Source organism: Periplaneta americana, chromosome 15 (assembly GCF_040183065.1).
Source record: "Periplaneta americana isolate PAMFEO1 chromosome 15, P.americana_PAMFEO1_priV1, whole genome shotgun sequence".
NCBI lineage: Eukaryota > Metazoa > Arthropoda > Insecta > Blattodea > Blattidae > Periplaneta > Periplaneta americana.
Window position 1 is genome coordinate 50426083 of NC_091131.1, and position 27520 is coordinate 50453602.

Here is a 27520-nt window from a genome sequence, read left to right on the forward strand (position 1 = left end):
AGAGACCAACAAACTACCGAAAATCGAAGGGCAAAACAGACTATAAACTTGGCAATGTTTACTTCAATAACCTAAATTAGAACAAACTCCAAAGTTACCACTTCAAGCAATATCAAACTCTAAATCAACACTCCACAACAATAAATTATCAACATTTTAAATATACAAATAGAAACAATAATAAGTAGCAATAGTAGTTTAAACTATTTCAATTTTATCTGTATTATCAATTGCCTTAACAATTTAAAAAAAAAAATGTAAGATTCCTTCCAACTCGAACTAAACTTTCACTGTTTATTTGTCGGCCTTTAGAAAGTAAATGTAAACTGAAATCTAGTTCTCATGCATGGATCCTCAGAAAAAGGTTCCAACTTGGAGATCCAAATGAAGAACTACTGTATCTCCAGATAGTTTGGGTAGGAGAGGTTATTTATATGGAATGCACTCACTACTACTTTGCACATTTACTTTTCGTATCCTTTAACATCTACACTCTAATTTTCAAACAAATCTTACATGATCCTAGTTCTGTACAGAGCTATTGCTATTATTCAGCTTAGAAACAATTTTCCTCTAATACATTGCAAATCGAGGTAGAATTTCAAAAAAGGCTAATTGGAAGGAGTATACAGCCGAAATGAAACTAAATTAAGAAACTCTGAATGAATTTATAGTCAGAAAACAATTTGCAAGTCACTTTTAAATAAAGCCAAAAATATATATACCATGGAAAACAATTAAAAATTACAAACCATTTGCAATACATAGGTTGAAAACATGAGAAAAGAAAAAGATTTGGCTATATGAGTTTTTAGACTTTCACGGAGAGAGTGATCAGAATTAGGCTTTTGGATATTCTACCATGTTCTGGAACTCGACATTTTCAACATTTTGGAAGTACATACAGGGTCCAACAACAGGGCACAAAGGTAATACCAGAGGAATCGCCTACTCTCTTGGGCTCATGAAGTCAGGCTAATCCTGACAACTGTGTAATTTTGGGGGGACGGAAGGGAGTCAGATAGGTGACCAGACAGGTCACCAATTCTGTCGGACTCATTACACCAGGCTAATCCGGAGATTTGGCAAGACTCAAAGCACAAAAACCAATGATTCAACAGGGTCCAGAGCTGGAGAAAATTAGGAGAAAGAAATTCATAGTTCCAAAAGAAAATATTTTAACAACTTTATACAAAAGATGACCAGGAAAAAAAAAAAAAAAAAAAAAAACGCACACGTGCGTGCGGACACACTCACATATTCAAAAAGGCCTTTTTACACAATATAAAACATCTTACGAAAGACTATGAAATAGCCAATAAGTTTGATAAATAGTGGTACTGTGCTTTTTAGCTATAAATGGTCTAAATGCTCTAAAAAGGAACGAAATAGAATGCAGAAAAAAATCAAAATCATTGTCCTTAACGTAGGTTGTTTTGATGTAATCAAAAGAGATTAGCATACGAAGTTCTATAGTCCTGTCGCTCTTATTTTCGGCAGCCAACCACATTGTAGATCGGCTACATTTAAATGTGTGTGTCTTGTAATTTGCTGCTGATGACGTTATGCACTTCCTAAGGCTCGGTAATACTTAATATAATCGCCCATCATTTTGGTTCTTTCATTGGCTTTTGCAGAAAGCACATGAGAACGTTATTTACTCAATTACAGTGGATTTGATTTATTATCATAGAAGCTACAACATGATATTTAACGGTGTAGCAAATAAATTCCTCGTCTGGTAGCTTGGCAACGAAAGAACAAAAATGACGAATGATACTACCTACCTAGACTTTATAAAGCCTTCATTTCCTAAGGCGTAAGCAAAGATGTGGAGTCGCGCCGGAAATAACAGCGACACGACTATAGATACAATTGTAATTCAATTAGAGACAAGATTCCAAGGCCTAAAATTTAATTCAGCAGCATTATATTAAAGCTCAAGCATTGGAACACGCAATTTGCAACAACCTCTTTGTTTCCCGTGTTCTATGGTTTCTTCCATTGTCTTGTACACAGTGGACTGTCTGCTGAATCACGCAGCAGACAGTGATAGAGTGTCTGTTTTCTCACAAATTGCTATATTCTATCTGATCATGTGCTGTGTCAATATAAAGCACAAACTTTCGGCTGCAATGTCCTGAACTCAGGGAAAAATATACGATTTCAAATGCAAAAGCAATTAACTGTAATTAAATCAGATAATAAACACAACCATATTCTATCTGATCATGTGCTCTGTCAATATAAAGTACAAACTTTCGGCTGCAATGTACTGAACTCAGGGAAAAATATACGATTTCAAATACAAAAGCAATTAACTGTAATTAAATCAGATAATAAACACAACCATTTACTAATAAGAGGCAAAATACGTAAATGAACGTAACATTTCGAAAAATCACAAGTTAAATCTTACACAAACGAAATGCATTTACTTAACACTCTGCTATGATTTCTTTCATTGTTATTAGAATTTTCACTTTTTCGTAAATTCGCTAAATTCCACTGTCTCTACCAATAATGAAAATGGTGTCCACACGCACACACACAAAACGTAGAGAGATTTTATTATGATCTCTACTACCTGTGAAGACTGGCCACACCCAGCACAACGAATGAAAATACATGAAATAAATAACTTAACATCATACTGGTACAGTAGATATCTTCACAGACGATAGCAAAATCGAATACAAAGTTTGGGCCAGAGTAGCAATATATGTGAACAGAACTCTGACAAAGAAATGTAAGTACAGACTAGATTATTACTGCTCAATCAATCAAGCCAAGGCTATAACCATTCTGAAGTTCCTGGAACAACTACAATCTGTCCCTAACTGTACACATTCATTTCATTAATTTAGTGTTCTGCCTAAAGGCAGCTCTTTCACTGCAAACCCAGATTTTTCCAATCTTTCCTATTGTAAATTTATTTCAACTCAACAATAGGATTTTATTCTTCCAACAATAATTCCTTTCTACAATTCACCTTAAACGATCTCGTCAACAATGGGATTTGCTCTCCGCACAGCAACACAGCGTTCGTTATTGCACTCCACTGACGACAATGACAATTTTACTTGGACTATTACGAACAACAATGAACTGTTAATCTTAACTAATATTTACAAAGCACTATTTACAAATCAGAACTGTCAGTTCTCAGTTCGCAGTTCTTCTAGCTCAGTCACTCGAGTTCACAGTATCTCGAACCACAGACCTTCAGAGACAGTCCACTGTACTCGAACTCAGGTCCCTCCAACTGCGGTCCACTGCACTCGAACTCAGGTCCCTCCAACTGCGGTCCACTGCAGTCGAACTCAGGCCTTCAGATGCTGACACAGTTGCGGACGCACACTCGAGTCGAACTCCGGTACACTGACTGGCTTGCTCTGTTCACTGGCTTACTGACTGAACTAATCATGAATCACCCACACACTGTCCGAGTTCCCTCACGCTTCTTCTTTTATAACCACAGCGACGTAGCCTGGAAAGTTCGAATTCCCGATTTTTCCACTTCGACGGACTTCTCGAAGAGTCGGGAGGGTCCGTCCCCCCTTCACTCCGCACGCAGCAGCAGCTGCGCGCGCACTCTCCCCTCGTCGCGTTGACGTAATACACCCCCTCTGCCTTTCAGCATGCAGATGCTCCCCGTACCAGCGTTTCGTCTGCCGCGCGCCCTGTCGGACGCGTGTTCAAACCCTGTTGCAGCTGTCACACTATTTTCTGCCTTCCTCTTCATTTCCTCGTATGATCCACATATCTTAATATCATCTATCATCTGATATCTTCTTCTATCCTGAACTCTTCTCCTGTTCATCATTCCTTCCAGTGCATCCTTCAGTAGGCAGTTTCTTCTCAGCCAGTGATCCAACCAATTCCTTTTCCTCTTCCTGATCAGTTTCAGCATCATTCTTTCTTTACCCACTCTTTCCAACACAGCTTCGTTTCTTATTCTGTCTGCCCACTTCACACGTTCCATTCTTCTCCATATCCACATTTCAAATGCTTCTATTTGCTTCTCTTCACTTCATCGTAATGTCCATGTTTCTGCCCCATACAATGCCACACTTCATTAGTCTCTTAGTTTTTTTTTTTTTTCCAGAGGTCCGCAGAAGATGCTCCTTTTTCTATTAAAAGCTTCCTTGGCCATTGCTATCCTCCTTTTGACTTCCTGGCAGCAGCTCATGTTACTGCTTATAGTACACCTCAACGGCCTCTATTAGAATTCGCAAGTTTATATTCTGTATTTTTCTTTCTATGACCATGCTCTTCATCTTATTTACATTTATCTTCATCCCATACTGCTCACACCTGTCATTTAGCTCCAGTAGCATATCCCTCAGTATCGTCTCCTCTTCTGCTAACAATGCCATGTCAGCAGCAAATCTTATGCACTTCATTCACTTTGGATGGGTGAAGACACATATTGGTGTAGAAGGCAATGAACTGGCAGGAAAACTTGTCAAAGAAGCAGCTAAAGACGGTGAACTACCTATAGTCTATAACAGGACAACTATAACACCTGTTGTCTCTGAGCTGAGGAAAAAAATTCTTGAAAAGTGGCAGAGTCAATGGCAGAACACACAGAAAGGTGCCACATGCAGATTATACTTTCCAACAATAGAACAACTAAAACTCAAAATCCCCTTACGACCAGAGTTCACAGCCATTGTTATAGGACACAGAAAAACAAAAACTTACCTCCACAGGTTTAAACTAATAAGCGATCCATTGTGCCCCTGCAATCTGAGAGAGCAAACTACATATCTCATCATCATCATCATCATCATCATCATTGGCGCTACAGCCCTTGGTGGGCCTGGGCCTCCCTTAGTAATTGTCGCCATCCGTCTCTATCTTGTGTAGCAGCCTTCCAATTCTTGCACCCCAACTTTCTGGCATCCTCTTCCACTCCATCAATCCATCGCAAGTGCGGTCGACCTCGTCTTCTCTGACCTCCCGGATTTGTTATTACAATTTTTTTGCAAGGTTCACTTGGGTCCATGCGTATTACATGTCCTGCCCACCTCAATCTGCTAGTTTTAACTGTATTGATTACATTTGGCTCTCCTAGAAGTCTATATAATTCATAGTTGCATCTCCTCCTCCAGAGACCTTCCTCAAATGTTGGGCCATAGATCCTTCGCAGAATCTTTCTTTCGAAAATCTCCAGTCTTTTTTCATCATTTTTGGAGATTGACCACGTTTCTGCCGCATATGTCAAAACTGGTCTCACTAATGTTTTGTAAAAACTACATATCTAGCAGAGAAAATTGAGCAACTACCAACAGCAACCTTATATCAAAACATACAAATGCATTTCTGGAGATTCATTAAATCGACAGACTTTGACAAATTGCAATAATATCCGAGTCTGATCATACGCAAATGTAAAAAACAGAAAGACACATTTCTAGAAAATGAAAACTTCAACAATAATTAGTAATTCTTGCAATTATCAAATAAAACCGATTTCTTATAATTGTATTTCCTAAGTATATATTGGAAAGATTTTTTTACTCTATGGAATTAGGTTTAAAAAAGTAACTGCAATTAAAAACTATCAATATGAAGATATGAATAAATTATCCCCATAATCAGTAAGTGAATAAAATTTAATAAACATTTCTGGAGAGTTAGAACCCACACCATTAAAAAAAACTAAAACATGTAGTATTACTCTGTAATGGGATATATTATGAATTAAAATAAAAAAGATGTGCATGCATGCACACACACACCTCCATGTCTCCACAATTAGTTACTGTGACTATATGAAGTTAAAGTTTAGAAACACAGTCCAATGTCTAAATGGTAGCAATTGTAATTCTCACTGTCAATAATTTGGCAACCTTTGAGTGTTGTATCATTGGCTTTCTTGTTGTTTTATATCATCTTTCACCCAAAATACCACCATCAAAATCGTATACTCTCCTTGAGTTATGTACAGATAGGGTCGTATCTAAAAAATTAGCATTGCTGCCATGTCACGGTATTATACTGTGTCAAGTTATCTTTCACATAACTTGTGAATTACTTATTTACAGGAGAGAATCCTTATTGAAGTAAGTTCTGGGACACATTATACATGAGATCGGGAAAACTGAATGCAATAATTGTCACACAACAATCTCGCAGCTCTGTAAGAATGCCTGAACCTTAATTTATAGAACGAATCATGATACATTTCATGTGTTTTCCTTATTATGTTCTCGCACTCAGTCTGTTATATGAACTCTACTGTGAAATACACAGGTTTAAGCATTATTCGATACAAAGCACAGCAACACATTTTCCTCACTGAAATGTATCTACTGAAGAAGCAACAGCACTTTCTACAGATCATTGAAACACTGTGTTGTTAATGTACCTTAATAAGTGCGAAAAACAGGTTCTCGATAAGCACTGTGCACTGCTAATACGCAAAATTAGTGAGAATGAGCTGCAGTCAGTGTAACAACTTACGTCACTGCATCATGTACATAAAATATAATGGAGGTCATTGTAATTGCTCTGAATTTCAAGTAATATTCTCTCCATTTCCTTAAATAAATTACTTCACTAGTTACGTGAAAGAACACTTGCCAACCTGTAGTGCCCTAAGAATGTTATATACAACAGCTGACAATCTGCTTGTCAGACTGTACGGACTATAGAACCGAGAGATGGCAGGAATGCCAGTCCCTTGGGTTTGACTTACCCTGTACTACAGGTCCCAGAATTCGAACAAATTAAGGGAACTCACAAACATTTACATACTAACAGAAGTCATAATTCTTACCCACAGCCTGGAGCCTCTACAGTCATGCCTCGGCCCTTGCCTTTTTCAGAGTCTCTCTGAATAATTTTCTTGCTGCCTGTCACACTTTTCTTCTTATTACTGCTGACCTGAGACAGTTAAAGAAAAACATTAGTCTCCGGTGAAGAGAACACAGACAGAAAGGACAGTAGAAAGTCATGACATACATATTTAAAATACGTGTTAGCATTAGCTGCAATTTGAGCTCCTTGATGAAAGTTTTTTTTTTACCACCACATATAAATCTATTAGTCGTTTACTATATCTGGCCCTCTCTCACGCGAATATACCATTTTACCTTTCAGAGCAGTATCTCTAGTTCAGTAACTTCTGTATCCTTATTACTGGGAACCAAACTTGGCCTGGGTCCTTACAATCAACGGACAAGTCAGATTGACAGTAGAAATAGTTGTACTTTACTTACCTATGCTTTCCACTGAACTGACGAATTTTGCCTGCAGGTCTCTATTATGGATATGATAGAAGGAACATGAATCACGCACGCACGCACGCACGCACGCACGCACGCACACACGTCTTTACTGATTGGTAAAACGCCGGCTGGTTTGCTTTCCCTTTCACACTTTCTGACAAGCAGTCAGTCCTTGTCTGTCATTGCTATGGATCGTAGGCACATTATTGCTATGTGGTTTTTATAGACACACTACCAAAAATACAGACGAGTAGAATTTGAGTTCATCCAATACATGGAATAAGGGGAGAAGCTGTCTGTTCAACACATTATTTGAAGATTGAGGAAAGATGAAAAAAGATTTTCTAAAACTATTTGCACATATCTATTACTACTTTTGATGAGATACATAATCAATTGAAATAATTATGATCTTCAGCATCAGAGTACTAAGATAAATAATTGTATTCAACCTGTGTAAATGTTCTGAAGTCCGACTTCAATCCTTCACAGATTTCTTTCCAAGCCTTCTGTTTGACATCCCAGTCTTTCTAGATGTCACTTGATTTATCTCACAAAATTGGTCCAGCCTCAACCAACGTTATCAATAGCTCTATATGAATTTGATATTCACTCATTGTCACAGAAGACTGTACTTTGTGAAAGCAGTTAACTAAGTGATGCCTGGTGTCGGTGTGTATAAGCATGCATTTAATCACATACACCACAAGAAAGAGTGGCTGGCAGCCGGCAACCAGATTTACAATGTGTGGCTTCACAGTGAGTCATTGGCGATTGACGTGTGAAGATCTTTTACATTTGTGACTACTGCTGGCCGCTTCATACCATCTGGTTGCAACAAGTATGTGTGAAATTACTCTTACAGAAATGCTGATTAAGTAAGCTTACAAGGCAACTCTTAAGGAGCTAATGTTGGAGTCCCACCTCAAATTGCGAATATAATTAGATCTACACAGCAGATAGACTAATTAGATGCCCATACTAACAATGTTTGTCAAACTAAAGCTTAAATAAAATATTATCGTAAAAAGTCGATAAAATACCCATATATTATACTTTTTATTTTAATTTCAGTATCATTTTTTTTTGTTTTTAATTGCCTTTTTTGCCCGTCTTTACTTAAATTTACAGTGCTTTTTCATATTTTTAATTGCCTTTTTTTGCCTGCCTATTTTAAGTGTTATAAGTGTCTGAACATTAAGGCTCTAAATATATTACTACGAAAATGCAATACTTCAACAAATGGAATCAATTACAGTATTTTTAAATTTAAGTAAAATTATAGGAAAAATGTTCTTATGAAACACGTTCTGGTTATGGTGGAAGCTTGACAAGACCAATGATGAGATGAGATGAAGATCTGTAGAATGGCAGGAGAGACTAAAATCCAAAAATGTTTTATTACTAAATGGAGCTGTTAATGCTTGAAATGCACTCATAATTGGTTGTAAGTTGAAGTGTGGTGTGTGCAGTAAGTAAGAGGAAGTAACTTTTATTAGTTGCGTCACTGTTATTTCTGCCGTGACTCCTCCTCTTTGCTTACGCCTTAGGAAGTGAAGACTATAAAGTCTAGGTAGGTAGTAACGTTCGCCATTTTTGTTCTTTCATGTTGTAGCTCCTATGATAATAAATCAAACGCACTGTAATTGAGCGGCAAATAACATTCTCATGTGCTTTCTGCAAACGCCAACGAAAGAACCAAAATGGTGGACGATTATATTAAGTATTTATCGAGCCTTAAGAAGTGCATAATGTCATCAGCAGCAAATGACAAGATGCACATGTTTAAATGTAGCCAACTTGCAACATGATTTGTTGCCGGAAATAGGAGCGGTGGGACTATAGTGTGTTACGTGGGAGTGGGCGGGACTATAGTGTGTTACGTGGGAATGCCTACTAGAATAGAGATGAACATCTCTGCTGTTCCTAATCAAAGCTTGATCTATATTTCAAAGTAAACCTCATCCAATGCAGTCTTAGTCTACCACACATTCATCATAGTCTTGTCAATATTTGAACCTGAGGGTCCCCAGTTTGAAAAGCCAATGTTCTAGCCATTCAACTAACAGTGTGTCTATATACTTATATTCGCGTGTGAAAAGTATCCGTTTCAATTCCTGATCATAGTATAATTACAATTGACATAATTAGGAACATTAAATCCAGACATTTGAGATGGGCAGAGCATGTAGCACACATGGGTGAATCCAGAAATGCATATAGATTGTTAGTTGGAAGACCTGAGGGAGAAAGACCCTTGGGGAGACCGAGACATAGATGGAACGATAATAAAATGGATTTGAGGTAGGTGGGATATGATGATAGGGACCGTATTAATCTTACTCAGGATAGGAACCGATGACAGGCTTATGTAAAGATGGCAATGAACCTCTGAGTTCTCTAAAGGTTATACATAAGTAAGTATAGATATTCCCTCACTCCATCCCAATCTTCTCAATATACACTGTTCTATACCAATGTGAATAACTGTCAGACAGTTTATTTATGGGTTGCATGTTAATAAAAGGAGTAAATTACAATCCATGTCAAGATAAAGATTCTCAAAAATAAATATGGTAAATGTTGAGGACAGAGATCAATAATTGCATTTGTTAAGAACTTTACATACTACATTTCCAACCCTACTTTCTGACACAAATCTTCCAAGTTACCTGATTCTTCTTGGCTCTGCCAGTACCAGCTGAGCTCTTGACAGGTCCACCACGAGTGTGAAAAGATGGACGACCTCCAGGACCAACAGCTGTTACATGGTATCCTGACATAGTACCGCTCTGTCTGTATGTTTTCAAACCACCCACTGACGTCACCTAATACAAACACGACATCTTTACTTGCATATAAACCTCCAAAACAGGAACAAATTTACATTTTCTCTTAGCCCAACTGTACAAAACAACACTGTTAAACAATTACAACTAAAGATTACTGACATTTCAATTATATAGAAGAGAATTCTATCTCAGAGTGAGTAAAATTTATTGCTTTTCTCTCATCCATGTCAAAATTCACTTTTTCTAACCAACTTCACTGTACTAGAATTAGCCAAAAATAGAAGTTGGACACAGGGAAACTCTTCTTCTTCTTCTTCTTCTACATTTTTCTTTGTCATTAAAGACACTCTGTAGCACATGTCAAAATAGCAACACCTGAAAACATAACAGGAATGTGATGCACGATCCTTTACCATTATGCGTGCAGAAAGTGAAAAAGTCGGGAGAGTCCTAGCTTCGATTGCAATACTGGACAGGGTAGTGTGGAGATAAAAAGTACTGTGGGTATCCTTGGTCAGAAAGATACTCTTGCCCAACACTATTGCATCATCCTAACATGTTTCCCAAAACGATTTTCCGGGTTTCGAATACATGTCACTTATGTTTAGAGTCCTGTGCAATTGGTTTTGTTTTTTCGGATAATTCGTTTTAAGATTCAAGATTTTGGTGTTATTGCCAATTTGGCTGTTTTATTTTAAAATTATGTAGATATACTGTATGCAACTTTTATAATCCTGGTTTATGATACCAAACATGATAACAGTCCTATATGCAGCATTTTCAGCATCAGCTTTTTTATGAGCAATCAATTGTTGACAAAATCGTGGAACGAAATGTGCCACTGAAAAAGAACAAAGAAAAAAGGAGGAAAAAAAAAAAAGACTGAAATAAATAAAAACTATTACTTAAAAATACTACGTCAAAATTTCGTGAATAAAACAAGTACAAGGGTCACAGGAAAATTTTGAGACACGACAATCTGGCGGCAAGAAGTTCAGAACTTTCATGCCACTTCATGTCCTTTTGTGCCATAACCCTGGCAGGTTGAAAGAATTCCGTTAAGTCATGTCTGAGCAATCAATCTTTAAAGTGACTTTAAAGTGAAACAGTGAGTGCAACATGGAGCTGAAGGGAGAGCATTTTCATGCAATGATTTTCTAAGATTTTTAATGCGGTTTGAATGAGTCACAATCTCTTGAATGTTTGACTCGTGCCAAAAGTTTCCTCTGAGTTGCCGAATTTAAGAGGGGGAGAGCCTCATTTGAAGATGAAGAGAGAAGTGGCAGGCTATCAACTGTAGTTAGTGCAGAAAACATTTCTTGTGTGGAGGCCATGATAAAAGAAGGCCCAAGACTGACTTGTAAAGACATAGAAATGATCTTACAGATTAATTCACTAAGTGTTTCCACAATCCTATACAGGATTCCACGTTAAAAAAAAAGCATTGAATATATGGGGGGCTGTTCCATTAACTATTTATAAATCTTTTCTTGAGAACTGGGAATTAATTAGTTCCCTTTAATTCACTGAACAAATTTCATTGAAAACTAGAGCAATTTCACGTGCTAAAATATTGTTACATGTGTAAAATTACCATATATTTAATTTGTGAATAACGGGGTAACAGCTTAATAGGTGGACTAGCCTTCCGCTTTCTTGCCAAACCACTCCGCTGAGGACTTTAACAGACAAGTAGGGACGGTACAGTTGAGGCCAAGATTTCATACTGTTAAAAACACGTAAAACATTGTCTGCAATGTTTAGAAATACACATATGTATACAGCATGTAATATGCTATAATTAGATCTCGGATTTTAGGCTAAATGCCTATGTTTTCTGCAGGAATAAACTAATACTGCTGAAACAGCTTCCTGTTTTACATAAAATGTTAACATTTGTAATGGGTTTTATGGTGCGTAATACCTATTTTCCCCCATAATGAGTTATTTTAAGGTTTTAGAGTAAAAAATATCTATTTCTATTTTGTTCGTATGTATTTTTAATTTTTCGTGTAGCAATAATAGCCTTTATTAAACATAAATGTGTACAACTAACAGCCATTTTGTATTTGTTTTTGAGGATTGGCTCGGACTCTTAGAATGAGGATGTTGAGGAATATTGGTTGAATGATGATAAGAGGAAACAGGAGAATCCTCAGAAAAATCCCGCACGCTTTGTCCACTACAAATTTCTTCCTGACTCGGAATCGAACCAGGGTCGCCACGGTGGAAGGCAGAGAGCCTAACCACTCCAACATGGGCGAGATATTTTTAGTGCAGCAATGAAAGAGAAAGTTTTGGCTCAAAGGCATTGTAATAGTTTGGTAGTAGGAATGAAACAATTCTCGGAAAGTAACAGGTTTTTTGAGCACTTAAGCGGCCAGTAGGAATACAAAATAAGAGTGTCACGTGAAAAATAGAACCATTTTATAAGTGCACAACTAACAAAAGGAAAAGTCTCACAACAGAAAATTTAGACCTATATGATCATTATGTCCTGCAAAGTCAATTATGAATGTGTTAATAAAAAATTAATTGGTTTAATTGTAATACTGAGATGTATCAGCAGCCATACAGAGCAATGAGGCCAATGAATTTATTAATAATACGTTGATTATTCATAATTTAAAGACATAATAAAAGAAGTTTCTAATCATAATTTTTTTACTGTCTTTATCACTGTACAGTGTAATATTTAATATTCACTAATTACTCGTATTTGCATTGTTATATTATTGTAGTAAAAAATATTTAGATGCCTAAAATAGCTGCCTGAAATTGTATTTTTAGGTGTCTAAACTGTATTTTAATGCCCATTTTTGTTCATTTTATAGCCTACTTCAGGTAACTAAAAGTTGGTTAATGGCGTAAATATCCGAAGTTCGGTTATAATGTATATAAAATATAATGTTTTTTCAGGAATCATTATGGCATTAATAGGTTTTTTTTTATCATTTGGGCAGATACGACGTGCCTATCTTGTGCAATAAACTTGCGAGAACAGTGTACATGTTAGGAAGAGAGTGAGACAGATATTATACCTCACTCTCTTGCAATGCAGGTATCTTGCGGCAACAGTGTACTATGCAAGGCTCACAAGACCAGTGCTTTTTTTTTAACGTGGAATCCTCTATACATGAACATTTAAGAGTGAAGAAAATTTTTCTCGACGGATGCCAAATTCTCTCCAAAGGACAAAAGCACATCAGGATGGAATGGTGCAGGAAAATGCTGAAAAGATTTAACTGCAGGGACTTCCTGCGAATTTTGGACATAGTAACAGGGGATGAGATCTGGATTTACCAGTCTGATCGCAAAACCAGTATCAGTCACCAGTCTGGATCTTCCCATATGAGCAGCCACCGACAAAAGTGAAGAGACCTTGGAGTGTAGAGAAAAAAGCAGTCATGTGGCTACTGTCATGCTGGAAAATCAGAGGGCTGTTACTGCTAAATGGTATACAGAGACCTGTCTGCCCACATGGCCAATGCAAGAATTTCTTTTCTGGGAAAAACCTCTGTAAAATTATTGACCCAACAGACCTACAGTCCTGACCTGGCACCATGCGACTTCTTCCTTTTCCCAAAAGTGAAGAGTCACTTGCATAGGCACCAATTCTCCAGCCCAGAAGAAGCTGTTGCTGCCTGTGAAGAGGAGCTGAGTGCCATCTCTGAGAATTGGTTCCTGCGCATGAACCGGTGCATAGATTGTGCTGGAGAGTATTTCGAAATAATGCAATAGTTATGATGACAATTCTCTTGCTATTCATTGTTGCGTATCTCAAAACTTTCCTGTGACTCTCGTATTGCTGGAATCATTTAAAAACTTTAATTATATTTTTTTCACTTTAGTGTACGAATTTGCATTATTTCGTGATTCAAAAGTATGTTTCTTGGGAATATGGGAAGACATAATATACAGAAATGGTACAAAAAATTTGCAAAATGAGAACAATTTGCATTATTGTGTCTCGTAAATTCCACAGATCTCTACAGTTATGTTTAATAAAACTCAGATCATAAAATCGGTGCCCACAGATAAAGTTTCCTTTTTGTTTTAATACATCACAGGTGGTAACACTGCTGCATAGTAATATTGTTCCATTTTGAGACGAAATGGCTGCCATAGAGAACAGGAAAGTCTTTTGTAACCTGGACTGTCATTTTTTAGTTGGATATTTAACAACACTGTATCAACTACTTGGTTATTTAGCCACCATCCATCTTTTGGGTAAAGTGAATAAACATAATTAACGTAGAATTTGGGGCTTGGAAAATCCCCGTCCTTGCAGTGAAGCATATGTGATTCCCCTATGGTGAACTTGTTCTGTACTTTAAGCCATGAAAGTGTATGGTCTCTCTTTTTCACTGAAATCAATGGAATTCAGTATCTGGGCAAGCAACAGCAAGATTTCTGCCACAGGTGAAACAGGACATTCCTGGTTTCATTCTTCACACCCACATTTTCACGATGTCAGTAGTGAGCTCAGTAACAGACGGATCAAATGTGGTGGTTGCAATGATACTGAACTTCACTGGTCTCCATGTTCCTCAGGCCCAAATCCCATTGATTTTTTCATGTGGGGGTATGTTAAAGATAGAGTTTACATGTCACTTTCTCCACACATCATGCTTGATCTATGAGTACACATCACAGGAGTCATCGCATCAATCAAGCATGCCAAGCTACAATGTGGCTTGGGAGGAATATGACAACAGGCTTGATGTGTACCAAGTTACTGGGTGGGGCTCAACATTGAACATTTGAGAGGTAAAGCACTAAAATGTCCAGAGTTTTTGTTTCTATTGTCCAGCCCATCCTTATATTCAATATGGAACATATTTGTTGGCTCACACTTTTAGTCCCTGATTTTTTTGTTGGCTCCCCCACTTCCCACAACAATTTACACAATTATTCAAATGTTTATTTTTTTTATCACACAAGCCCCCAGTTGTTTTGAAGATCCTTTCCATGAACTGTATTTGTACAATGTCCAATCTGTGAAGAGCAAGTTTCAGTCTCACATCAATGAAATACAAAAACAATGCAATTTCTTAATTCGTGTGAAAAAGACTTCGTCTTCAGTGCATGAGAAAAAACAAAACATTCCATTAAAGCAAAAGACATGATCAAACAATTGGAAAGTGACGCCCATGAAGATGAAATTAAACACTTCTGTGAAAAATTAAACTTTTATGAAGGATGCTTGAACTATCTGAAGATATGGGTTCAACCATTGAATGAATTTTCCTGTTACTTGAATTTGTAAGACATAAAATGGAAAAATGTGATTTGCCACTGACAAAGGTATGCAAATAAATACCTACAAAGTATTTTTAATCAGTAGTACAATCTGGAGAAGTAATTTGTGTGTGTTTCATCACAATTATCGTACATTTTATTTGAAATAACATACAATAGTACATGATATTATTTTATTAAAATGACACTTAATGCTCACAGCTGACATAAATAATGTGTTGCTCTCTAATAACACCTTAAGTATCGCCACATGGCTGTTTCAATCTAAAGAGAGATGTTATGATTTGAGCAATCTAAATATAGCAATTCTGGCAATAACATTTTTTCCATTGTCAGAGACCATGTTATGGTTAATAAAGGAACTCCAGTAAGACATAGCAACCAATAAAATTTAATATCAAGAATATGAATGCCTGGGAATCACTATGGGTACTTACATAATAAAATCATTTCTTTTGTAGAAAGTACTATTTCTTTCAAAATAAGAAATTCATGAAGATGATAATACTTTCTCGTTGCTATTGCACCTTGTGCAAACCAAATGCTCCTTAAAGAAACAATGGCTGAATATAGGTGCTTAATATAAATGTCTTCTATGAGGGTAGTCCAGGAAGTAACGAGTTTGGCTTTAATTAATTAAAAAAATATTTTATTAACCAAAAACATGTCACAAATATGAAGCTTACTTTATTTCTCCACATAACCATCTCCGTTACTTAAGCATTTGCCACATCTGTCCAGGAGCTTTAGAATTCCTGTCTTGTAGTCATCTGCCACCAGTCCTTTACGCCAGTTGTTCACTGCATTCTTCAACTCGTACTCACTTACAAAACATTTCCCGCCCAGAAACCCCTATGGCGAGCAATCCAAAATCGTAGGCATGGAATACTTTCCCATAGTTGTGCTTCTTCACAACAATGCCCGCCCTCACACTGCTGCTGCAATCAGGGATTTGCTGGAACAATTTCGATGGGAACTTTTTGATCACAAACCCTATAGTCCGGACCTTGCTCTTAGTGATTTTCACCTTTTCACGAGTTTCTGGGCAGGAAACGTTTTGGAAGTGATGAGTTGAAGAATGCAGTGAACATCTGGCTTAAAGGATTGACAGCAGATGACTACAACATGGGAATTCTAAAGCTCGTGGACACATATGAAAAATGCTTAAATAACAGATGTGATTATGTGGAGAAATAAAGTAAGCTTCAAATTTGTGACATGTTTTTGGTTAAGAAAATATTTTTTTAACTAATTAAAGCCTAAACTAATTACTTCCTGGATTACCCTCGTATATATAAAAACAATACATAGTCTAGATAATATCCAGCAATCCAGATTACCTGACCTGGCCCAGATTTTTTCAATTTAAATTTCTCGAATTTCAAGTAAATGATTTGATTACTGAAATGATCAAAAGCAGCAAATTTAATCATATGGCAGTGATGTACAAAAACCTGACATATTCAAGAGTTGTAAGACGAATAGTGCAGAGATGGTGACTTAACCAGCAATATAAATACTACACTAAATTACAGATAATCATCACTTTACAGACATGGCTCATAGACAGGACTTCAATGAACTTGAATCAAGCAAGGTGGCTCAGTGGTAATGCGCTAGACTCACATTTGGGAGGTCCCTGATTCGATCCCTGGTACTGACCAATATGGTCGAGGTTTATCCGTGATTTTTTTCAACTGAATGTAACTAATTTTCTGTTAAATAAAGGTGAATGCCAGATTGGACCTCAATTACCAAGAAATAATAGGAACAGTATAATAGCACATTTCCAATATTAAACTACAGACAGTCGCAAATTATCTGGAAGTTAAAGCAACTATAAATAAATACAGATTAAATAAATGAATGTAAAGTGACACTTGTGTTATGTTGAACAGTAAAGTGAACCACAGATGCAGATACAAAGCGTATTACTTAACAAGCGAAGAACACTGTATAAAAAATTCGAAAAACAAATGCACAATAAAATTTTTTCTAAGAATTTGTACTGGAGAATAAGTGGAGAACACTGTATAAAAAATTCGAAAAACAAATGCACAATAAAATTTTTTCTAAGAATTTGTACTGGAGAATAAGTGGAGAACACTGTATAAAAATTCGAAAAACAAATGCACAATAAAATTTTTTCTAAGAATTTGTACTGGAGAATAAGTGGAGAACGCTGTATAAAAAATTCGAAAAACAAATGCACAATTAAATTTTTTCTAAGAATTTGTACTGGAGAATAAGTGGAGAACACTGTATAAAAAATTCGAAAAACAAATGCACAATTAAATTTTTTCTAAGAATTTGTACTGGAGAATAAGTGGAGAACACTGTATAAAAAATTCGAAAAACAAATGCACAATTAAATTTTTTCTAAGAATTTGTACTGGAGAATATTACATCATTATCTGAATACATTAAGTTTTGTATTTTATTGAACAGCAGACTTCTTGGTTCTAAAAGTTACACTTTGCTCACCTACAAAAAAACACAAGCACATTCATTGTTTACTCTAAACAAAGGAAATAATACAATACAAATCCTTATGTTTGTCACTGAACATTTACAGACTGTAAATGAAACTAAATCCAGACATTTGACATGGGCAGGACATGTAGCATGTATGGACGAATCCAGAAATGCATATAGAGTGTTAGTTGGGAGGCCGGAGGGAAAAAGATCTTTGGAGAGACTGAGACATAGATGGGAGGATATTAAAATGGATTTGAGGGAGGTGGGATATGATGATAGTGATCGGATTAATATTGCACAGAATCGAATGATTTTAGAGAGTACCTACCTATTCGGACTACATGCTGCGTGCTTCACAAATATAATTTTCTTGTCTGTTACGAAATTAGGACATTTCTCAAAATATCGAATCAACGAGGTTTTCGTGAATATAACTTTCAATATTTCGGTTAAACTGGCTGGGTCCAATGTCATTTTCCAACGTGTGGATGGACATAATAAAGCATTGGGCCCATAACTATCACCAGCATTGGATGCTTTCCACCAGGTGTCTGTTTTTCGACCAAAGCTCAAAAGGATTGGCAGCAATTGCAATGGAGTAATGAAAATGTATTAGAATCTCTAGAACTCTATCAAGCAGAGCCACCATTTTCTTCTTCGCACAAGTCTTTTTCCAGTGATAAACATAAAATATAATTGTATGCACTCAACATGGTGAATGCAACAACAGCAATTTCTTGATAATCCGTCCTCAGGTTGGCTCTCTCGAAACATACTAAGGTTTGGCCCCACTATATGTATGCCTCACAGATTGGTGATAAACAGTGTGTGGTGTCGATTATTTTGTATAATGGTAACTGTTGTACAGTCGGTTTTGAAAATTGCGGAAAAGTGTAGAAATACAACGAATTTCATATAGAGGACGAATAAAAACACGCAAAATAAGCAGAAATGTTGTTGTTGTTTTCTAATGCCAGGCGTTTGACAATAAAGTCATTTGACCTCTTGCACTCCAATTTTTTCAAAGATATTATCATGGTCAGCCACTGAAGCACAGATTTTGAAATGTTCCGAATCCATTTCTTGTGGCAAGTTGTAGCCGATTTAAGTGAACACCATATTTTAACGTTTTGGTGGTTACTTTATTCACACACAACTCCCAGTATGTCTGGAGGACCACACCTGCTGTTGGTCGACGGGTCCATTGGACCTAGCTGGGAGATCTTTTTGATCACCAGCTTTCCCTCCTTAAGCCACTGGAGGACGATTTTAGTGCCATAGCATGTCAGCACTAGGAACAGAAAAGTAGAAAGAGGAGGAAGGAAAGTGAAATGAACCCCTAGGCCTCAAATGCTCTAGTGTCATTGGGGTCGAAGAAAGTAAGAGTTCAGTCAGAGGACTGGATAGGAAAGGGTAAAGAGGGAATTAAGTATTGAATAGAGGAAAATTATACCAAATTCAGTCATTAACCCATCAAGCTGACTAGTGCTAATTGATGAGTAACCCCTCCCTTTAGTTCAGCTTGTAAAATTATGCTCACTAACAGCTGCACCACAGGAAGGCAGGGATGGGACATTGGGTATTTGTTCAGGTTGGTTCCTTAAAGCCTTCAATGGGGAGGATTAATGCCTCTCCCCCTTGTATCCAACAGATACCCTTTTGCAGAAATAGGCGCTAATATCTAAATAGACATTTCTGGTCCCATAAAACCCATATACTTGGACCTAATTATCTGTAAAATAAATATTCAAAACTCTGCAAATATCTACAAGGACAAAAAATGCTTTTATGTAATATTGTTACACATGTCAATTCATTTTCAACAACACAATTTCAAATAATCTTAAATGATCCAGCAATTTCCGTTATCCTGCCATCTTTGGTAATATCCAGGCCAAATAATCTAGACTGTTGTATTCAAACGAGTGTTAAGTACAATGAACAAATGAACTAACATGGCACATAATTGTTAAACTGTCATTATCGGAGCAGAAGTATTTTCACCTTAACAGAAGTTAAAATACAATATTACAAGATTCCAAAAGAGGCTCACATAGTTCCCCTCATTCTCAATCTTTAATACTTTGCACTTACTCGGTCATAATTTCTCAGTTTTTCATTAGTCATTTTTATCAGACCAACGGCACATTGTTTATATTTTTCTGTTACCTGTGGTGGAACAAGTCTAACTCCTCTGGGTGTAGCAATGGGTCCTGAATGTGGTGGTCCACCCATACCACCTCTCGTGCCATAGTTCGGTCCCCAACTTCCAACCACAACACCTGCGATCTCCAACTGCCCACCTCTAGTAGGTACAGCACGACGTAGCATTCCTCTTGCAGCACCACTGTTAGCTGAATACATGTTTCCACCTCCACGACCAACAGGCAAAGTGCGAGGTGTCACTAAAGCACCTCCCGCTGGCATAACATTAGAAGGTGACAATGAGATCCTAGTACCTGTACACAAACAGCAAATCAATCAACATGAAGCAAGACATCTGTATTATTTTGGGTGACAATATAATTTAGGAACATCCCTCAGATTGACTGAAGAATGTTTGAATGTCCTAACCAAATTGACAAGCTGGGATCACAGACATACTGGTGCATAGATAAATAATGAGAAGACTTCATCTTCTCCTATTGAACCAAATACCTTTACTGACTTTCTTGGCCACCCTAATGAAAGAATTAATAAATATCAGAAGAATTGGAGAGAAGCACTAGGTATGAGGCAGGTTAAATTCATCATTCAGGACTCATGTCGGATATCATTTATTACTAAATAAAGCATGATTCACTCACCAAAGTCCCCGAACATTAAAATAAAATGTATTTTTAGTCTGCAATGAAAGTGTTGCACACAAAGCTTGAAACTTGAATAGCAGATCTCTCTTACTTTCTTAATCCAGTCAATTAGATTTAATTTATGCTTAATTTAATGTTAGTTTAATTACTGCGTAATAAAGATGAATAAAAATTGTATGTTTTGCTCGTTCATAAGACAAACAGGCTCATTTAAAGTATGTCAAAGATGATGTACGAAATGTACCTTCAAAAATTAATAACAATATTCGAGGCATTAGGAAACTGTAACAATCAGCATTCAGAGGTTGGAAACCATCTGATCTACAGGCCACAAAGGAGTAACTTGCATGTTTCGCATGTCAAAGGGTTGCCAAGAAAAATGAGGAGGAAGGAAACTGCAACCTTATTTTGAGATAATGATTCAAGAACTATTTCTGAGGACTGTGAAAAACGCGTTTGTTTTGTTTAGAGTTTCAATGTTACATTACTGAAAATCCTAAAATGTTTTAAAACAAAACAAAATGCCCTGATTTAACACCACCAAGCTTCCTTGAGTGAGATCTACTTGAGGTAAATTTTCTACAGAAATAAGCATTGCAATTGCAATCCTCAAAGGAACTTTAAACCATAAGATTACAGCCATTAGTGATGACACTTTTTGGAGAAGGGACAACTTGAAAGTTTGAAATTCCAGATCAAAATGTCTTCTGATGTCCGGGGAGAGAGAAGGTACGACTTTTGACATCTATGAGAGAGAGCTGTTTTACAAGGTTCAAGGCAGGAAGTAAATAATATTAAACAAATTTTCATTACAGGCAGTATGTAAATATATTACAGACTAAAAAGTGACTTCACTATAAATCATTTGGAGTCTCTAGCAAGTGAATCACACTGTAAAAGGTGTATAAGTATAGAGAGAGAGAGAGAGAGAGAGAGAGAGAGAGACTAATGGGTAACCACCATTTGAGATGATGTTTGCATGTCGGTCATTGTGATCATAATATGTAGGCAACATGAAATGAAAAACTGAACTTTTTAATAAAGTTGAACTTCATTTATATGTTTTATGATGGTCTGAAAAAAAAAACACATAAGTGAGGAAAAACATACAACTGAAATGACATTTAATAACATTTGAAGATTATATAGAGAGAATAAGTTAAGTCAATTTAGTAAAATTTTCACAAAAGAAATTCATAACTTCACAGGTAAGCCATCTTATATATCTACAATACAGTACTCAAATTTATAACACATTCTTGAAGAATGTAAGATTATTTGTAGGACATTTTAGCTACTTAGAACCAAAGCTGGTAGATATATTACATTTCTAACTTCAATCCAGAAAATTTTGCGAAACTGACTTATCTTGTTCTTCCAATGTGTCCTTCATTTAATAACGTGCATTTATTTTACAGAAAAAAGTCAGTGATTTTATACTGCTTGCTCCTAAGGAATAAACCGTTCCCATAAATTGTGGTAACTGTTTCATAATTTGTTTAGTTGCATCATGATGTGTTATGAAAGATTTCACTGTTACAAAAGCAGCAACAGTGTCTTTAAAGATTGTTGAAGGCAAGCATACACAGCTTCGAATTTCAAAGTGGGTCGCAACTTAACATCAAATATTTGTGCTATAATTTTGCATTCTTACATTTTCACGGCAAATCTAATTTCGAGCAAAATTGATTTAGAACATAATATAAGATGTTTCGCATCTTCTGGGGTTTAAAATATGATTGTTAAATGTAAGAAATGCATAAACATAAAATGTGCAACAAATAAATGAATATAGAAAGTATAGGAATTTTGCCAGAAATTCAGAAAAAAAAAAGTGTAAAAAAATGCGTAAGTGTAAAACGTATAAAGAAGTCTTGAGAATATCTTGTTTCAATGGTCAGATTTGGAAGGAGTTACATATAAATGTCTTAGAAGTTTGAGGATTTGAATTAATATACAGTGCAGAAGGAAGTCGCTCTGCACTGGAGAGAGCAGAGTGTACTTGCTAGTAACATTAGTTATATTGTTAGCACGAACTCCTGCTCGTAGCAGCAGCATACCCATTGCTACACAACCTCCATTCTGATATGTCAATGACCTGGTCCGGGGGCTGCTGCCAATTGAAATAGTTTCTCCAGTAGCTGACTATTATACTTATGCATGTTTATATTTGGCTTTGGGATACTGTAGGTGAAGCTAATAGACTTTTAAGTGTTATGAGACCATTTTAATAGTGGTACACATGAGATCACTTTGGCAGTTACTGAAATTCATTTATTTCTACTGTTGTAATCAGAAAGACATTTGAAAAGATGCTATGAAAATTGATCTAAGTTTAATGTTAAATATTTATAAATCGTGCAGCGAAACAATGATGGTAAACAAAATTAACCTGCATAACTAATTTGAAAGAGAAACTCAGAAGTATCTGAAACCTGAACTTTGTAGTCTGCACGCAAGCATGCTATCACAGAGTTATCGGAATGCTTGTGATGAATTGTCATAATCAAGATTGCTGTACTGCATCGTGTTTGTTTAATAATGACTCTTAGGCATTAATTTGATCTTATTTTCAGACCAATTTCGTGATTTTTGCATTAGTTGCAGAATACCTTCTTGTAATGCTATTCAAATAATAGTAGGCTGAAAATCGTTGCGATGTGAATCATGCTCTATAAGGAGGTTAAGAGTCAGGTTTTTTTTTTTTTGCAACCGTACACAACACCCCATACCAGAACACCAACACTAAAACTCTGGGAAACACACAGAAATAGAATGTACATTACATCATCTCCACCACCAATTATTAATTACATCCTAACATGAGGTAAACAAGAGAGCTTACATGCAAACAAACTGTTCTGGTGTGGGATGATGATATTTCATACTAACTAGCTTGTGCATCATACAATGTAAGCAGAATTGTAGGAAAAGAGGTCTAACAAGGAAATAAAAGAGTTTCCGAACTCATGTTCATATAATATATTTTCACTTTCTACATTTGAGAACTATGTTTCTAAAGTTTTGATGTACTTTTTTCATTAAACCCTGTATATATAACCCTTGACTTGTTCTGCATCTTAAAGCTTCAATACTAATATAAGATCTACGGAATACAATAAATGAATTGAATTGAATTAAAATGAACAAAACTTATGAAAAACATTACTCATAGTCTCCATGTATCACTTGTTACTTACCTGGCATCTGTGGAAGTGGTGGTCTTGCAAACTGGACGCTGAGTCCTTCTAGAACAGCTTTCCGCATGCGCTCTACTTTCACAACATGTTCAATGTGGTGATCACAGAGTTCCAATAGGTTTTTCACGACTCCTGTTCTTGCCAATTTGTGATGGAACAATTTTCCATCAAAGAATAACCATGGACAACACATGAGCCATGGTATAGGGGCACCACAAGCATCATTTGCTAACAATGCTGTTTCCACTCCTTGCATGAATAACGCTGCCAACTGAACACCTCGACTCGTCACTAGTGGAAGCTAAAATGTAATTTTGTGCAGGATTAAAATACCGAATTCTTTAGTATAAAATGCATGGCTCGTTTCACTGAACCAATACTCCAAAATGGAGGAAGGGGGAAGTGCAAATTCATAGAATGCTGTATATAGAAGTAAAAACTAATAATGAGAGAAAAATATAAGAAACAACATGCGAAAATGACAGATTATTCTTGGATTTGAGTAAATCTTCCGTACATGAGTATGTCAGTGACAATGCAAATAAAGAACAATAACATAATATAAATGAAAGGAAGTCCAATTACATTTCAATAGAGAGACTTAGTGGCCTTGTATAACTCAGTCATCGCAATTTTGAAATGCACATTCAATGAACAGTGACTTTCCACTCTAAGTACACTTCAAAAATAACATTTGAGCTATTTGAAACCTTTTCTTCACAATGAAAGAGAAAGAAAGAAACCTAGAATCTATTATTGCATACAGAATTAAAATTTTACCTACTTTTCTTCTTCACTGAATTCTGAACCTATGGGACAATTTTGTTACACTTGCAAAAAAAAGTTTTTCCTTCCTTAACTTCTAGTACTCGTAACTGAATTATTGTAGCCTATATGAAATTATCTATGGGTCTTTCACATAAAATAAATATTTTAGAATTTAAACGTCATTTAGTAATTACAGTCAAAGCGTAAATTAAAACTAAACAATATCATACACACGCTCTATAAAGACCTACTACAAAAACTAAATTTCTGTAGTCTGGCTCATAATACTGAGAAGTACACATCATTTCACAGTCAAACTACACATTCATTTCACAGTCAATCTCGCTCAGTGTATGTAATATATTCACCTGTAAATGACAGCAATGATCGCTTTGGTACCATGTAATGGTGACTACTTTCTGGACCCATAAAACAATACATCAATACTATCTTGTAAAAACAACACAGCATTATTCAAACAAATCTTGGTCCACAAACAAAACCACTAGATATTAAAAAACCACATCTTCAGTGGAAGCAAATACTGTATTTGCTGGTGTATCAGACACCCCCCCCCCCTTTTGTACACATTTTTAAGGGAAAAAAAAAACTTTATCCCTAAATATTATAATGAATTTACAGTGTTTTAAATATAAAGTAATATGTAGGTCTACTTTCATCAACTACCTAATCTAATTACAAAAGAATACCTTTTAATTTCCTTCGTCAAAACCCAAAAATTCATCTCCAGAGCTAAATAGTTGCTCGAAACTTTTTCTAAACCAGAACCTGAGTCTTCACACAAGAAATGTTCTCTGTACCATTCAGTGCATTACTAATGCCATACTTCTTACATGATTTAACCACTGTTTCAGTTTTCACAGCATTCCATGTTTTTCAGACCTATTTTTTTGAGAAAAAAAGTGACTTATATGCCGGCAAACACAGTAATTTATCATTATACTGTGGAGAACTTACCAAAGTCCCACAGACTAACAAATGTATTCAAAACTATTATACACATGTTTCATAGCAAAGGTCAGCAAATTAAGCATTCATATTTAATATGCCTGTCACACTGTTTTATCGCAACCAACTATCTATAAAAACAAAGTTTGTTCTAACAAGCCACACAATATGCTCTTATATGTCTAATGCATTAATCAGGACTAAAAACAACAGAATGTAATGCATTCATTTATAACTTTCATTCATTGTAAACTGCGCTCAGACTATGTTGTCGTGTCCACACCTGTGGAGTAATGGTCAGTGCGCCTGGCCGCGAAACCAGGTAGCCCGGGTTCGAATCCCGGTCGGGGCAAGTTACCTGGTTGAGGTTTTTTCCGGGGTTTTCCCTCAACCCAATACGAGCAAATGATGGGTAACTTTCAGTGCTGGACCCCGGACTCATTTCACCGGCATTATCACCTTCATTTCATTCAGACGCTAAATAACCTAGATGTTGATACAGCGTCATAAAATAACCCAATAAAATAAAAAAATAAATTATGTTGTCGTTGTTGTTTTCTAATGCCAGGAGTTTGACAATAAAGTCATTTGACCTCCTGCACTCCAATATTTTTCAAAGATATTATCATGGTCAGCCAATGAAGCACAGATTTTGAGGTGTTCCAAATCCATTGCTTGGTTTGAGTTGCACAATGGGCAGTTAGGCGACTGATATATTCCAATTCTATGCAGGTGTTTGGCCAAAGAGTCATGGCCTGTTGCCAATCTAAACGCAGCTACAGCCTTTACTCTTGGCTCACTGAAGCAAAATAATGAGAAAATAAAGTTCTGTCTGATAGGAATTAAGACAAAATTATAGTGTAAACTGCAGCTGATTGGTCTAATGCAACACCCACATTTAATGAAATTCATTTTTATAGTTTTCTGCCCAAGGGTAAGTCTTTCACTGCAAATCCAGCATTCTCCATCTTTCCTATTTTCCGCTTTCTTCTTCGCCTCCGCATATGATCCATATATCTTAATGTCACCTATCATTTGACATATTCTGTCCTGAACTTTTTTCCGTTCACCATTCCTTCCAGTGCCTCCTTCAGTAGGCAGTTTCTTCTTAGACAGGGACCCAACCAATTTCTTTTCCTCTTTCTGATCAGTTTTAGCATCATTCTTTCTTCACTCACTCTTTCCAGCACAGCTTCATTTCTTATTCTGTCTGTCCATTTCACACGCTCCATTCTTCCCCATCCGCATTTCAAATGCTTCTAGTCACTTCTCTTCACTTCCTCGTAATGTCCATGTTTCTGCCCCATATAATGTCACACTCCACACAAAGCACTTCATTAGTCTCTTTCTTACTTGTTTTTCCAGATGTCTGCATTAAAAGCTTCCTTTGCCATTGCTATCCTAATTTTGACTTCCTGGCAGCAGCTCATGTTACTGCTTATAGTACACCCCAAATATTTGAAGCTGTCCACTTGCTATATTGCCTCATTTTGAATTCGCATGTTTACTTTCTTTATTTTTCTTCCGATAATCATGGTCTTTGTCTTGTTTGCATTTATCTTCATCCCATACTGCTCATAGCTGTTATTTAGCTCCAGTAGCAAATTGCTCAGTATTGTATCCTCTTCTGCTAACAATGCCATATGCACTTTATTGTTCTTCCTCCTACTATCACTCCTCCCATGTTCTGAAAACGGTTCTTCACCAAATTCTCCAAGTAGATGTTTAACAGGGTGGATGAAAAAGGGCATCCTTTTCGTACTCCTCTCCCTTTTCACTTCCTTCTGACATTTCTTCTCCTGTCCTGACTTTGACTTGTTTCATATTATAAAGATTACTGAACAGGCTTCCCTCTTTCCAATCCATACCTAAAGATCACTAACATTACTGTCTGTTTGAATAAATTTCCCAATAGAAATTTCGAAATAGTTTTTTAGGATTCGATTAAAACAATAGGAAAAGAAAATTAACCATATATATTTGTTCCACTATTACAGACTTCA

At 36.3% G+C, this 27520-nt stretch overlaps 1 protein-coding gene across 2 annotated transcripts in view; it reads right to left on the minus strand.

The window, feature by feature from the left end:
- Nucleotides 1-27520, minus strand: part of LOC138714900 (constitutive coactivator of PPAR-gamma-like protein 1 homolog) — a 94095-nt gene that overhangs the window by 6236 nt on the left and 60339 nt on the right. For both annotated transcript variants that reach the window (XM_069847161.1, XM_069847160.1), the window contains 4 exons: nt 23781-24081; nt 19940-20229; nt 9911-10066; nt 6788-6894 (listed from right to left, as the gene is read on the minus strand). In XM_069847161.1, the coding sequence (XP_069703262.1) occupies nt 6788-6894; nt 9911-10066; nt 19940-20229; nt 23781-24081 (854 nt within the window). The remainder of the gene's footprint in view (nt 1-6787; nt 6895-9910; nt 10067-19939; nt 20230-23780; nt 24082-27520) is intronic.